Source organism: Rhinolophus sinicus, chromosome 5, assembly GCF_057876585.1.
Source record: "Rhinolophus sinicus isolate RSI-liver-muscle chromosome 5, RSI-T2T, whole genome shotgun sequence".
Classification (NCBI taxonomy): Eukaryota; Metazoa; Chordata; class Mammalia; order Chiroptera; family Rhinolophidae; genus Rhinolophus; species Rhinolophus sinicus.
In genome coordinates, this window is record NC_142505.1 from 94632335 (window position 1) to 94645128 (window position 12794).

The 12794-nt window shown below is 38.3% G+C and overlaps 1 protein-coding gene across 6 annotated transcripts in view; it reads right to left on the reverse strand.

Moving 5' to 3' along the window:
* Positions 1–2041: 2041 nt before the first annotated feature.
* LOC141567296 (hepatitis A virus cellular receptor 1 homolog) overlaps positions 2042–12794 on the reverse strand; it is a 41651-nt gene continuing 30898 nt past the window's right edge. For 4 of the 6 annotated variants that reach the window (XM_088798751.1, XM_088798753.1, XM_088798750.1 and 1 more), the window contains 5 exons: positions 12497–12595; positions 9373–9428; positions 6342–6453; positions 5196–5232; positions 2043–2990 (listed from right to left, as the gene is read on the reverse strand). In XM_088798751.1, the coding sequence (XP_088654877.1) occupies positions 2861–2990; positions 5196–5232; positions 6342–6453; positions 9373–9428; positions 12497–12595 (434 nt within the window). In that variant the 3' untranslated portion in view covers positions 2043–2860. Of the gene's footprint in view, positions 2991–5195; positions 5233–6341; positions 6454–9372; positions 9429–12496; positions 12596–12794 lie in introns of all 6 variants that reach the window. The other 2 variants (XM_088798754.1, XM_088798752.1) reach the window with 1 other exon arrangement.

A 12794-nucleotide genomic window follows, 5' to 3' on the forward strand; every position in this document is an offset into this window, starting at 1 on the left:
AGACTCGAGACGATGCCAGGCACACTTGACTCTCAAATCTTGTCCCCCCGCCCTTGTCCTGGGAGTCCACACCAACATGAAGATGCTGACCCCGCCTAACTGATGGGGCGAGAAAAGAAGTCCGTTTTCAGAATGAAAACAAAAATCCCATCTGTGGGTGAGTGTGCATATGATGAAACTAGGAGACCCTCACACTTCCGTGTAATCACAAAATGATCTTCACAGCCATCAGTGAAAGATTGGTTCTGCTGCTTTTTAAAGATGGGCAACATTTCCGAAGTTTAAATACATAGTGTTAATTGCACCCATGTGCTAATGTCCCAAGACAGACTGTAGAAAATGGAAAACTCAAATCATTGTAAAAAGATTGATATATTTATAGAAAAGAATTTAATATTAACTTACAACCTACCCTTCCTTCCTTCTATACCAGGGGTGTCCAAACTGCGGCCCGCGGGCCAACTGAGGCCCGCAATCCATTTTTAATTGGCTCGCAGCAAATTCCAAAAATATATTTAGTTTACTTAAATAAACCAGGTGAGGCAATACATACTTCACCTCAAGTGAGTGGCCCGGCTGTTTGTGTATTTTACCGCATATGGCCCTTGGTGTAAAACGTTGAAAAAAGTTTGGACACCCCTGTTCTAAACCTTCACTCTCTCAGTTTTTGAAAATTATTTTCTATGGTATAAAATGATAACCAAATTCCTCATTAAACTTTTCCAGAAAAGAAACATTATTCAAAAAAATAACAGGTACTATATAGCAAGAAACCAATAAATGCAACACCATTGAAATTATTCACTAAGCACTACTGCTAGATCTTCTATTACAAACTCAACCCCACCCCATGCCCCCAAAATAGACCTTTGCACTTCTGTAGTGTTTTCTACTTTTCAGACTTCACAAGTAGCATGCCACTGGATTTGGAATACTACTATATTCGTACACTGATGTAGGTGTGGGAATAATTATCTATAAAAGATAAAAATTAAGGCATAAAGAACAACTTGCCCTAATGTCATCCAGTGTTATTGGTAAGAATTAGGACGAGAACTCAAGCCCTATTTCTACTTCTGTGCCCCCTGCTTTCCCCACACCCCACACACTGTTTCACAGAATGCTACTCGGCAAGCCCATAGTCACTGTGCTCTTGGGTTTCAACAAGTTTTGGAAATGCTGGACCAAACATGTTAACCTGGTACCAGAGCCTTTAATGTGCCTTCGTAAGTCTCCGGGAAAGGTGTGGGGAATAGAGTAGGCCTCATAAATTCAAAGCCCCACAGGTAACAAAGTGGGCATGCAGGCAAAGTACGCTGAGGGCTGAGGGGATGTGATATCATCTAATGGGGTCCCGACTCCATACGATTACAGCTCAGTGTTGCCAGGTCTTTCCAGACAAGCCACAAATCTGAGCTTTAATCTAAAACCTCCATGCTTATGCATGTTGTCTTGACTTCAAAAACACTGTAGTTTGGACAAACTTTTTTAGACTAGAGTATCCTGGCCCCATTTGGGGAACCCGGTATGTGATGCTTAACGATCTTATTTGCCCTTATAACCTTTATTCAGAGGTCCTATTAATGTCCCTAGAACTCTTTAGAACCTTGTCATAACTGTTGTCTTCGAAAACAAGCATTCTCCTCTCCTCGACCACTATGGTATTAGCAGCTCTGAACCCCAAGCATGAGTTACTTCAGAATTTACTCACATTGAAATTGATACCCAGCCTCATTAACGGCCATGTAGAAATGTTTCTGGTGCCTGAAAATATCCTTACTTTTAGCTTTTGTTTAACTCTTGGCAAAACCAAAAATTTAATTCAATTGTGAAAAAGGAATAGCATTGGAATTGATTTGATATGAAATAAACCCTTCATCTTTCCAAACCAATTTTTAAAGTCAAAATTGTTTGGGGACAATTTAGAATTTCAGTTGAAAGAAGTAATACCCTCAAACAACACTGTTATGTTTTCAAAGTAACTTTTCTGAGACAGGAAGCCTTATTCCCTATTCTCTCCCTTTCTTTTTTTCTTTATTTATCTCAGCTCTGTGTCATTCTAAAAATTAGCTCAGATTCCCTGACAGTTGTCTACCTAAGTGCCTAGAACCATGGCACAGATGTAACAAAAATAGCATACATGTATTAAACCACATGGCAGTGGATTTTCTACCGCTGCTATCTACTTGGTCCATGCACTAGCCTAGTTTCTTCTAACTGCTAAAATACCCCTTTCTGGTTCCAGGAAAGCACTTAAAACTTCATGTTTTCAGAGCCATGAAAAAACAGATCTAATGGTAAAATCATTATTTATTGAATTTATTTCTTCGTGAGGGAAATAAAAACCTGTTCACCTCCATAATTTGAGAGAACTAAGAAATGTAACATTTAGAATTGCAGCATAAAGAAAAGAAAAAAGAAAGAAAGAAACAAGAGATAATCATGGCATGCTTGCAAGTGAAGCCATGTAAGTAACAAATCAAATTTGCTGATTTTAAGTCCTATTCCACTTTTCTTGGCAGCTTTGGTGACTAAGGCAGAAGTTCTTTTCCTATCTCCCCAATGAGAATTCTTGAGGGGTATGAGATTCATAAGGTCTAAAGAAAATGTACAATACTAAAGTCTTCATTTCATATTTGTGAGAGAGCTCTGCTATGACCAGAAAGATTGAGAATTAGTATAAAAAATTAGGAGTATATTACCAAAGGCTATATACACAAATGAGCTAGAGATACTCTACCCAACATCACAGACATTTTGGAATGGTGTGGGAAATGTGACAGAAAAATCATCCTGGAGCTTAAAAGGACTGTGACATGGTGATCTGGTCATTGTCTTCTGTGGTCAAGGGCATGTAGCTTTAGTGGGCCACTGAATCTGAATGCACGTTGTAAAGATTGTTCTCAATGTAGATATTCTCATCTGCTTTGTAGCGTACTGCAGCAGGATTTTCCAAAGTTCCATTCTTAGGGTCATTCGATAAAACCTTGCTACAAAAAGAATAACATGGTAAGAGAAAAGCAGACCACATCCAAAGATTGGGCAGCACATTTGTTTACGCTCAGGTAAGACTGAGTATCTGCAATTCCCAGAGCCCCATTCAAAGAACCTATGGAATGAATAGAAGCCTCCATCCAAAGTTGTGAATATTAAGTTGCAGGAAAGTTTGTTTAATAAGCAGATAGAAAACCTAAGTAGTATTCAAAAGAGTCAGGCTAGTCTCTTCAAGAGATTCGTGTAATAGAATACAAAAACAAATAATCCAAAACAGAAACCAGACATCAAAGTGAAGTACTAAATCAAGATGCCTATTCTCAAAGGTGGCTAAGACAAGGTTTAGCTGGTGTTTTTCCAAATGCGGGTTGTGACATTTTATAGAGGGTTATTGATTCTATGAAGTGGTCTACATCCTGAATTTAAGATAAACAGAAAATACAATATACGAGTATCAGGACATAATGGATGTAGTAAAATAGTGTTGTTTCACATAAGTACATATTAGATCATGGTGTCACAAATCTTATTGTCATTATGGTCAGAATTTGAAAGCCATGAGCTAGATGACTTTTATAACCCATATACTCACACATCAAGTGCATAAAAAACTATGAGTAAATTTTGATATAACTGTTTTCTAATTTGTATGTATATTGTTTTATTACTTTAATCTGTCTAGAAATGATATGAAATTTACTGAGTCTTCATTCAGCTCTGAATTTTAAATGCATCAGTCATACATGTGTGAAAATAACTTAGGTGTCAATAGCTTGAAATGAGTCACTGCGATATAGCTGTCAAAAAAAATGTCATGAGGAAATGCTCATTTTTGTTGGGTTTTTTCTTTCTGTTTTGCTTTTTTATATTTTACAACATTTACTACAATAAGTATTTTCTTTCATTATTATTAAGTGACAAAAAGTAGACATTAAAAAAAAATTGAACAGTGAAAGGACAGCATTCAACTAAAAGGATGTTATGTTCCATGTTTTTCTGCCTCTAAGGAGTATTTTTTCCCCTCCATCCTCAGACTCAGATAATCAAAAAACTCCTGTAAGTTTGGGGTTTGGACTCTAAAAGACCCAAGATGGAGTCCTTTACCAGCTATGAGGAGTGACCTTGGATGTCACTTAACTTTTCTAAACCTCTTTCCAATCTATACACTGAGAATAATAGTGCCTATCTCACAGTTTATTGATGTGAAGGGCATGATTGCAATAATTGAAGCCACCATTTATGGAGCACTAATCATGTCTGGGTATTGTTCAAGGCACATTCTGTGGATGGGCTCGTGTAATTAACTAAGAAATAGGGAAGACCGACATCCAATGAGAGGGAACTAGGAAGGATGGATGGCAGCCTCACAGGGATGTATTTTGAATCAGAGAAAGACCTTGCTGGAACCCACACTGGACTTAATGAAGCAGGTTACTTGGAGCTGGAAATAAACAGTGGTTTCGCACCATTAAAGATGTTCGGGCAGATGACCACAGGGCGTGGATGCAAGTAAAGGGGACTGAAGTTTTCATTGGGCAGCAGAGTGGATTACAAAAATGGTCAATGCACGTGCCTGTGAGGCCAGATAACCCATGTGAAGGAGCAGAGCAGGCTGGGGGTGAACTGGGGATGGGGGACCTGTGGGGACGCACTGCGCCACCACAGTCTTTGGCATTTCTTCAGCCTGGAGTTGTCTTGTCTTCCTCCAGTCTTTGCAGAGCGGCCTTCTGCTCCTTCAGGGCTCACTCACACAGCCCCTTACCCTGCTCCTCATTCCCCACACTATTCTTCTGGAAGCACTGAAAGGACCCTGTTGATTTGCTTATATGTCTTCTGTCTGTTTTGTTCATCTCCTTGGAATACAACAGGCATTCAATAAACAAAGCCCCGAATCAAGAATAAACCAAACAAGTCATCTGGATGTTTCATCAAACAAAATTTGTGATTTAGTTCCCTTACTCTAAGAGGTTAGGCTTGAGGTGCATTTTCTGTAGTAGTTTTTGGCATAAGTCAAGGGGAATAAAGAAAGCTAACAATGTCACCAAAAGGTGTGGATATCAATGGAAGCACTCAAACTAGATTTTTCAGGATCCAGGGTGTAAAACGGAGAGTTCAGCAGCAAGAGACAGAGAAAGAGTTTTTCTTGGTTTTTATTAGAAGAGGAACATCAAAAGGCATTGACACAAACCCTTTAAACTTACCGTATTTGCAGCACCTTTCTTCTTGTGCATAAATATTCTAAATGGAGGAGGAGTTAAAAAGAAAATTAAACATGTCAGCCAAAGAGTTCATGAGATCTTTTTCTAAACAAGTGCTGTGTTTCCCAAAAATAAGACCTAGCCAGACAATCAGCTCTAATGCGTCTTTTGTAGCAAAAATTAATATAAGACCCAGCATTATATTATATTATATTATATTATATTATATTATATTATATTATATTATATTACATTATATTATGCCGGGTCTTATAGTAAAATAAGACCGGATCTTATATTAATTTTTGTTCCAAAAGACGCATTAGAGCTGATGGCCTGGCTAGGTCTTATTTTGGTGGAAACACGGTATATTACTTCTGCTATTACTTTAACATGAACAAAATTAATACAGAGACAGAGCCTGAAAAAAATAAATTTAGAAGAATGTTTAAAAAAGAAAGAAAACAAAACAAAACAAAAAACAGACTAGGCTCTTCTCTGGTAACTTCAGGTAATTCATTTTGAATACGTACAACCCAAACAAGCTGCTTAGTGCAAACTATCTCATGTTCATTAATGGTTCAGTGTATTCACACACATCGCCCAGCTTACTTTAATGCAATTATTAATTATTAGATTTCATTTTTTTAATGGATGATTGTGGTTCTTTCATGGAGGCCAGTTACACACACACACACACACAAATGGTGGACGGCTGCTTTTTGAAACCCTTTTTCTACCTTTACCCCTGAAATCTATTTCCCTTCTAATGTGTCGTTTGCCTCTTCAGTTAAGTGAGTGTTGTAAAACACTCAACAATATGATCCTTCATGGGAACAAAAACTGGGCTTTGAGGGGACAGGAGAAAGATGAGCAAACAAGCCTTACATAGTATAATGGTTTCTTGTCTTCCAAATTCCAGTTCTACCCAACAAACTCTTATTTCTTTATATTTAATATCTCCTATGGAGAATTTAAATTTCATTTTTTTTCATGGGTTAATACTTATAAGAAAAACAGAACAACAGGCTATGAAACAGAGAAGTTACATGAAATCAAAATTGCAGTGTGTGGACCAGCTTGAACCCAGGCAGTCTGGCCCTAGAACCCTCACTCTGTTCTTTTACGCACATTCCTGACAGGACTTACTTTTGGTAATGATGGCAGCCAAAATAGTGAGCAATAGCACAGCGAGAATGGAGATTCCAATGCAGAGTGCCTCACTGGTGGTCATCCATTCCTTTTCTTCCGGGCACACGTGCTAAGGAAACATCAGGAGATCGAAAAGGCATCTTGTTAGAATTATGGGTGAAAACATTTCCTAAAATAATATACTCAGACAAATTTATCTTTATTGGCCCTTGGCTACTTCTAGATCATGAGGGGTAAGACCGAAGGATCTGAGGTTGTAACTATGGTGAAATTCTAAGACATTTTGAAATTCAATATGTTTGAGGATATGAAAACATTTAACATCTTGCTCGGAGTGGTATTTACATAGGTATACATTTGTCAAAGCTCAAACTGTACACTTCAAAAGGTATTCTTTACTATAGGTAAATTACCTGTATTTTTAAAAATCTGTATTTTCCCCATAAATACATCCTATTTTATTAACAAAGAAGAAAACGTTTTTATTTATATATCAGTTGACATGGTGATGTCATCTAATGTTATCTGAACGCGCTCAGTTATTGAATTTGGTCCTTAATACAGTCCTCACTTTTTAAACTATAGTTCAAGACTCTATCTATGTCTGTGTAAATGGACTTGAAATGAGCTGCTCACAGACATAGCCCTGATCAACAATTAACTTAAAATGCTGTGCAACTGGGTGTAAATGCAAATTTTTGTTTAACTCTCCTGATACAATTCATAAGGGATCAGCACCTCCTAGAATAAGCTCAAAATATGGCAAGGATTATGCTAGGCCCCGTTACCTACTTTAGCTCTAATCCTCCAGAAATCCCACAGGGAAGTTATTTGAACAGAAAGGAAGTAGAAGATCAGAGAGAAGGATAAAGCCTCTTGCTGCAAAGTAGTTTAATCTCTGGAGTCAGAATCCTGGTTCTCTTTCTTACTAGCTGTAGGACCCGGGACAAATTATTTACCATCTCTGAACCTCTGTTTCTGTTGTCTGTCAACTACTAACTAAATAGGGTCCTTGGGAAAGGTACTTTTAGGTACTTCCTGAAAAACACGATGAGGAATATAAGGGGAGGAATTTAGTATGTGAGCCCTCCTTGTTTAAAAAGGGAAAGGCCACTAGCTGAGAGGGAGAAGCTATGTTGGTATTACCTTACAGATGGGGGGTAAAGAGCTTAGATGGAACACGGGGTTACCAGAGGAGGCTTCGCTTTCCGTTTTTAAAAATATATATATTATATATTACATAAAACTGCATGTTCATACGTAGTCACAAAAAGTGGCGGACAGCATTAGGAATATAGACAGTAGAAATGTAACGGCTGTATGCGATGTCAGAGGGGTAGTAGATTGGGAGAGGGGTTTATCACTTAGTGAGGGGTATAAATGATAAATGTCTAACTATTACATTGTTTTGCACACTTGAAACTAACAAAAAAAATGAAAAAAAACCTTCATGTTCATTTCAGAATGTCGAACTAAGCATAAAGAAAAAAAAAATCAACCATAATTCTAACATCCAGAAACACCCATTGTTACCACTTTTTATTATGTAGTCTTTTAGAATTCTTTTCTTAGTGTTTTTTCTTAACAGAAATATTATATTCAGGATATACTATAGTACAAATACTATTTTAAGATAGTTTTTCATTTAATAATCAGTAGTAACCGTCTTCTCATGACAGTAAATGTACTACAATAATGATTTTTTTTTTAATTAAATTTATTAGACTGACAATGGTTAGCAAAGTTTCATAGATTTCAGGGTACAACTCTGTAAAACAAGTGATGACATTTCTAATGGCAATATTAGGACCTGCTTATCAGACTAAATAATTAAGCCCTTACTATTGAACACTGAGGTTGTTTATAATATTTCCATGATTACAAATAGCACAAATACACATCTTTTCTCATACATCTTCATGTATTTGTTCAATTCTCTCCTTAAGAGAGAGTCCACGAAGTTGACCTACTGGGTCAAAATATATGCTGCGTGCTTTCATCTTGACATCCTCAGAATCAAGGCACAAAACGCTCACAATTTTGCTACTACCTATTATGAACTTGCTTCAAAATTGCTTCCACTTGTTACTAAACATACCTGACCTACAGATAACTGAGGTCAAGAACAAGCTCACCATTCAGAATGTGTGATTTTTCAATTCAGCATACTTCTGGCCATAGAGCAATATAATAATCATTTACATAGTGGCAGTTCTGACATTTAGAAGGGATGCAGAAATTCAGCCCACATCCATCAGATCAATCAGCGTCCACATCATACAAGTTGTTAACATATCTCATATCACTCCAATGTAGTGTTCTCATTAGAACTAAGGTTAAAAATAAAAAGTAATCTGACCCTAAACACCCCATTTTGTCTGAGCTTGAATTTCTCTTACTATGGTCGTGTTATCATGTCTCACCACATGCAAACAGAATTAATACCTTAATAAATCAACCTATGGAGAGGTTAGAGTATAGTAAAAAAGTTTCTATACAGGATGGCAATTGGGTTGGAAAAGAATAGTAGTGGGCCTATGTTTAAGCAAATACACTTTCACTTGCATAATATTTTTGTTTGGCATGGTCCTCCATGCCACCACAGTAACTCAAAGCACGGCATTCGCTTAATGGTAACTGAAGTCTTCTGGGGTGTTATGCTAACTCACTCTTCTTAAATTCGTTCATTCTTCTTATTCCAATTTTTGGCCAGGAGAAAGTCTGTAATGTGTGAATGTGTGGTGTGTGTGTGTGTGTGTGTGTGTGTGTGTGTGTGTGTGTGTGTGTATAAAATATTATTTATCAGCATCTCTAACAAACTGGTCTACATGTAGATATGTATGAACTTTACAAATGAGTTAAAGCATCCCTATTTAAGGAACAGATTCTTATCTTATCTTCTTTGTCTTTTAACTGCAAAGAACCAATCTGTGGGCTAGTCTCACAGAAGTTATTACTAAATACTAACTTGCTTCCAGGGAGACATACAAGCGAATCTGACTAGTAAGATAGGAAGGAACATGCTTACAGTTTTATTGTATTCCCAAACGCCATCTGAAGGCTCCGCCACAGTGCCATTCCCATCTGCTCAACAAAAAGGAAGAGCAATCAGAATTGCAAAAAACATTGACCACTCCCTGCAGACAGTAATGATATTCACACTGCTCTCTGGTGGTGAAGGAAAAGTTGAATAATCATCTGGCCAAATAAGGCAGGCGTTGCAAGGGTTACACCGAGGTACTAATGTTAATAATTTATCTTATAAGTTGTGTTTCTTAACCATTTTGTCATGGACCCTGTGAAAATGGATGCCCTTTTTACATCTTTATGGGAAAAAATGTATTACATGCAAAGTTTTACCTCCAATTTCAGGGGCATAGAGGCTATTCTTGAAACCAGGTTAAAAATGCCACTTAAAGGTAGGTAATCAGTATTTTCATGCCAGCTAAGAACCTGTCAATGAGGGCACAGAGACCATATGCACATCTAAAGATCAAACTACTCTACTCAGTATGGACAATACATTGGCTTTACATTCAAAACGTAAGTACAGTGTACTAAGATATCTAAACCAGGTGGCATTTCACTCCTACGTAATGTGCCAATGTGCCTCGATAGGGATCCAGAAGCACTGCAGAAAATGTGCTATGCATATACCAGCCACAAGTATATTTTATACTACCTAATATCCTAATATAAAGTGATATTGTTCCTTAGTTTTGAGTATTCACGTTTTCATAGTGCTTTGAAATACGTATTTTGTTATTATATCACTGACCCTGCTCGGCAAGTGTAGGTCAAATGTAGAACTCTCTTTTTACTGAGTATCTACCATATACTAAACACATTACATCTTTCAACTTCCTTAATCCCATTTTACAGAAGATGAAACAGACCTGGAATATTTACACAAGTTTCCACCTCCTATAAATGACAAGAGCCCCTTCTTATAATGACAACATAAATGGCACTCCCATGAAATGAAATTCCCTAACTACTGACAAAGCCATAAAAAACCAACTCAATAGTGATGAAATTAAAATAGCCCTATCCCCCAATATCTTTACTTTATTTCTGTGTTTACATTTTCCTCATTCAGAGACTACCTTTAGCATAAGGCCATATCTAGGCTTACGTAATATCTATAGTTTCGACTATCTTTGTGACTTGTATTATGACATTAAATAAGTCCCTCAGGTACAGAATGGCATGATGCACTAAAGACAGCATGGACTTGACTCAGATGAAATTTGAGTTTGGTGTTCACAATGTCCCTTAGGAAGGTGACCATGATCAAGGTCTTTTGTACACATACTTATTTATTTCTACCTAGGGTAACCTTGAACTACAATTACAAGCTATCAACATCACCCATCTCATAACGTTATGAAATTAGATGATGCATGTAAAGCACTTAACACCATACAGGATAACTATCAGCTATTACTCAATATTACGATGTTATAATGCAAGAAGCAGTGGGGGCAAGAAAACTAACGATGCACTTTCCAAAAATCATACTCTTCAGTCAGCATAAAGATCCAGTGAGGAATGCAACAATTTGTCCATGGGCACCCAGCTAGTAACTGGCAGTGAAATCGGGAGCTGTCTCCAAAACAGAACTATAGGGCCTCCCCAGTCTGGCAATGGCAATAAATAAGGGCTGCCTTGAAAACATTAAATGAGATAACATATGACAGATTCCTGGCACATAAACTGTCAAGTGTGTGGCAGGCCATATGACAACCCAAATCCCTTCTAGCCCTAACATTCTTCGCTTCTGAGAGGCCTCAGCCCGTGAAGGCTGACTTGGGCACAGAGAGGATTTGGTTCCGGAGCCTCAGATACACTGCCAAGATGACAGCTGTCGAAGGCCATGGAAACACAGCTGCTCCCAAGTCTGTTTCACCCTGGAAAGCTCTACCTTGTCCAGGTATTAGTGACAGGACATTCTAGAGAATGATTCCCTACTCCTACTTTCTACCTCCTCACACCCCCTAAAAGTGTGGGTGCAGCTGCTCTTACTGCTGTTACCTCATGTTCTTATCCATTTTCTCTGTTTATGTGTCTTGAAACAGATCGCACTACAGATTCCATTTTCATAACCACGTCACCATGATCTAATCCCACCAGAATGGGTCCCTCTGTGAACCTCACTGGAGGTCCATTTTAAATTAACTGTGTTGCGGGAATGATTCTCAAAGGTAGGCCATGGGGTGGCCCCCTACAGACTGGCAGCTCCTGAGTACGCTGAGTCACACACAGGGGGAGTCTTGCAAGGTTTCACCTTTGTGGGATGCAGCACAAGACAAGCATACATAGCCACTCTGCATTACACAGGGGTTCAGCACGTGACACTCTCCACACTTACCACCAGGGGTAACAGGAGGTAGCTGGGAAAGATGGCAGGAATCAGTATAACCTTTCTCCACCACAGGAAAGACCAGTCAATCTCACACTTTGAAAGACTAGAGATCATGTGGGACTTGCCCAGAGTGGGGAAGACTTTTTGGAGGGGAATGGCCGATTCTCAATGGGGCGTGCCTCTTTGATGTCAGCGTGGGTGTCATCACCCGTCACAAAGTGTCCTTTTGCAAGCCTGACAAGGTAGCAGAAAAGCCTCCTGCTAATATTTAAGGCTCTGGGGCTGAGAAGGAACATAAACACAGTTGAGCAGTTTGACTCGATTTAATTGTTTGATGGCTCTGGTCCAACAGAACAAACCAAGTAATAAGTTTGGAGACAAAACTGGTTCATTTGTTTTAGAAAAATGGCGTTATGCCTGTAGATGTTCCCCAATCTTACAAGCCACCTATGCTGCTCAGGTATATGCTCTCAAGACTTCCAAGTGACACTCATAGTGGCAATCGTATCTGTCACTTACACCTTATAACTGTGTCCCACGTTCTTCATCTCATGTAATCCTCACAGGACTCTGCATGGTCAATGATCTTCCATTCATTTTACAAATGATGAAAACAGATTCAGAGAGGGTAAAACTTTTGTTCGAGTCACATATCTGATTGAAGGGGCCAGGGCTGGCACTCAGGCGAGGTCAGATCTGTCTTACTCCAGAATATGTGCTCTTCACAATATGTCAATGATTGTGAAAACTGAATGCCTTAGGTGTTCAGGAAAGAAAATGAAGTTACCTGTTAGCCAAGGGTTCACTGGTAAGCTGCTTGTATTTGTTTCCTGTGTTGTGATAGGCTGAGTTTCTACTGTCATCATTGGAGAAGATGAAGTAGTATCTGGAATGAAAAGAATGAAAGAGCAATGTCCCAACTCTACACAAAAATTCCCATACCTCCAAAAAAAGCAGACATCAAAACTAGAATCAGGAATTACTTTCACTCTTTATTAGAAATGTGTTCAAAGCTGACCTTGAGGCATTGCACTACCACCTATTTATTACCAGGAATAAATCTCATCTAGATAACGATCTGGATA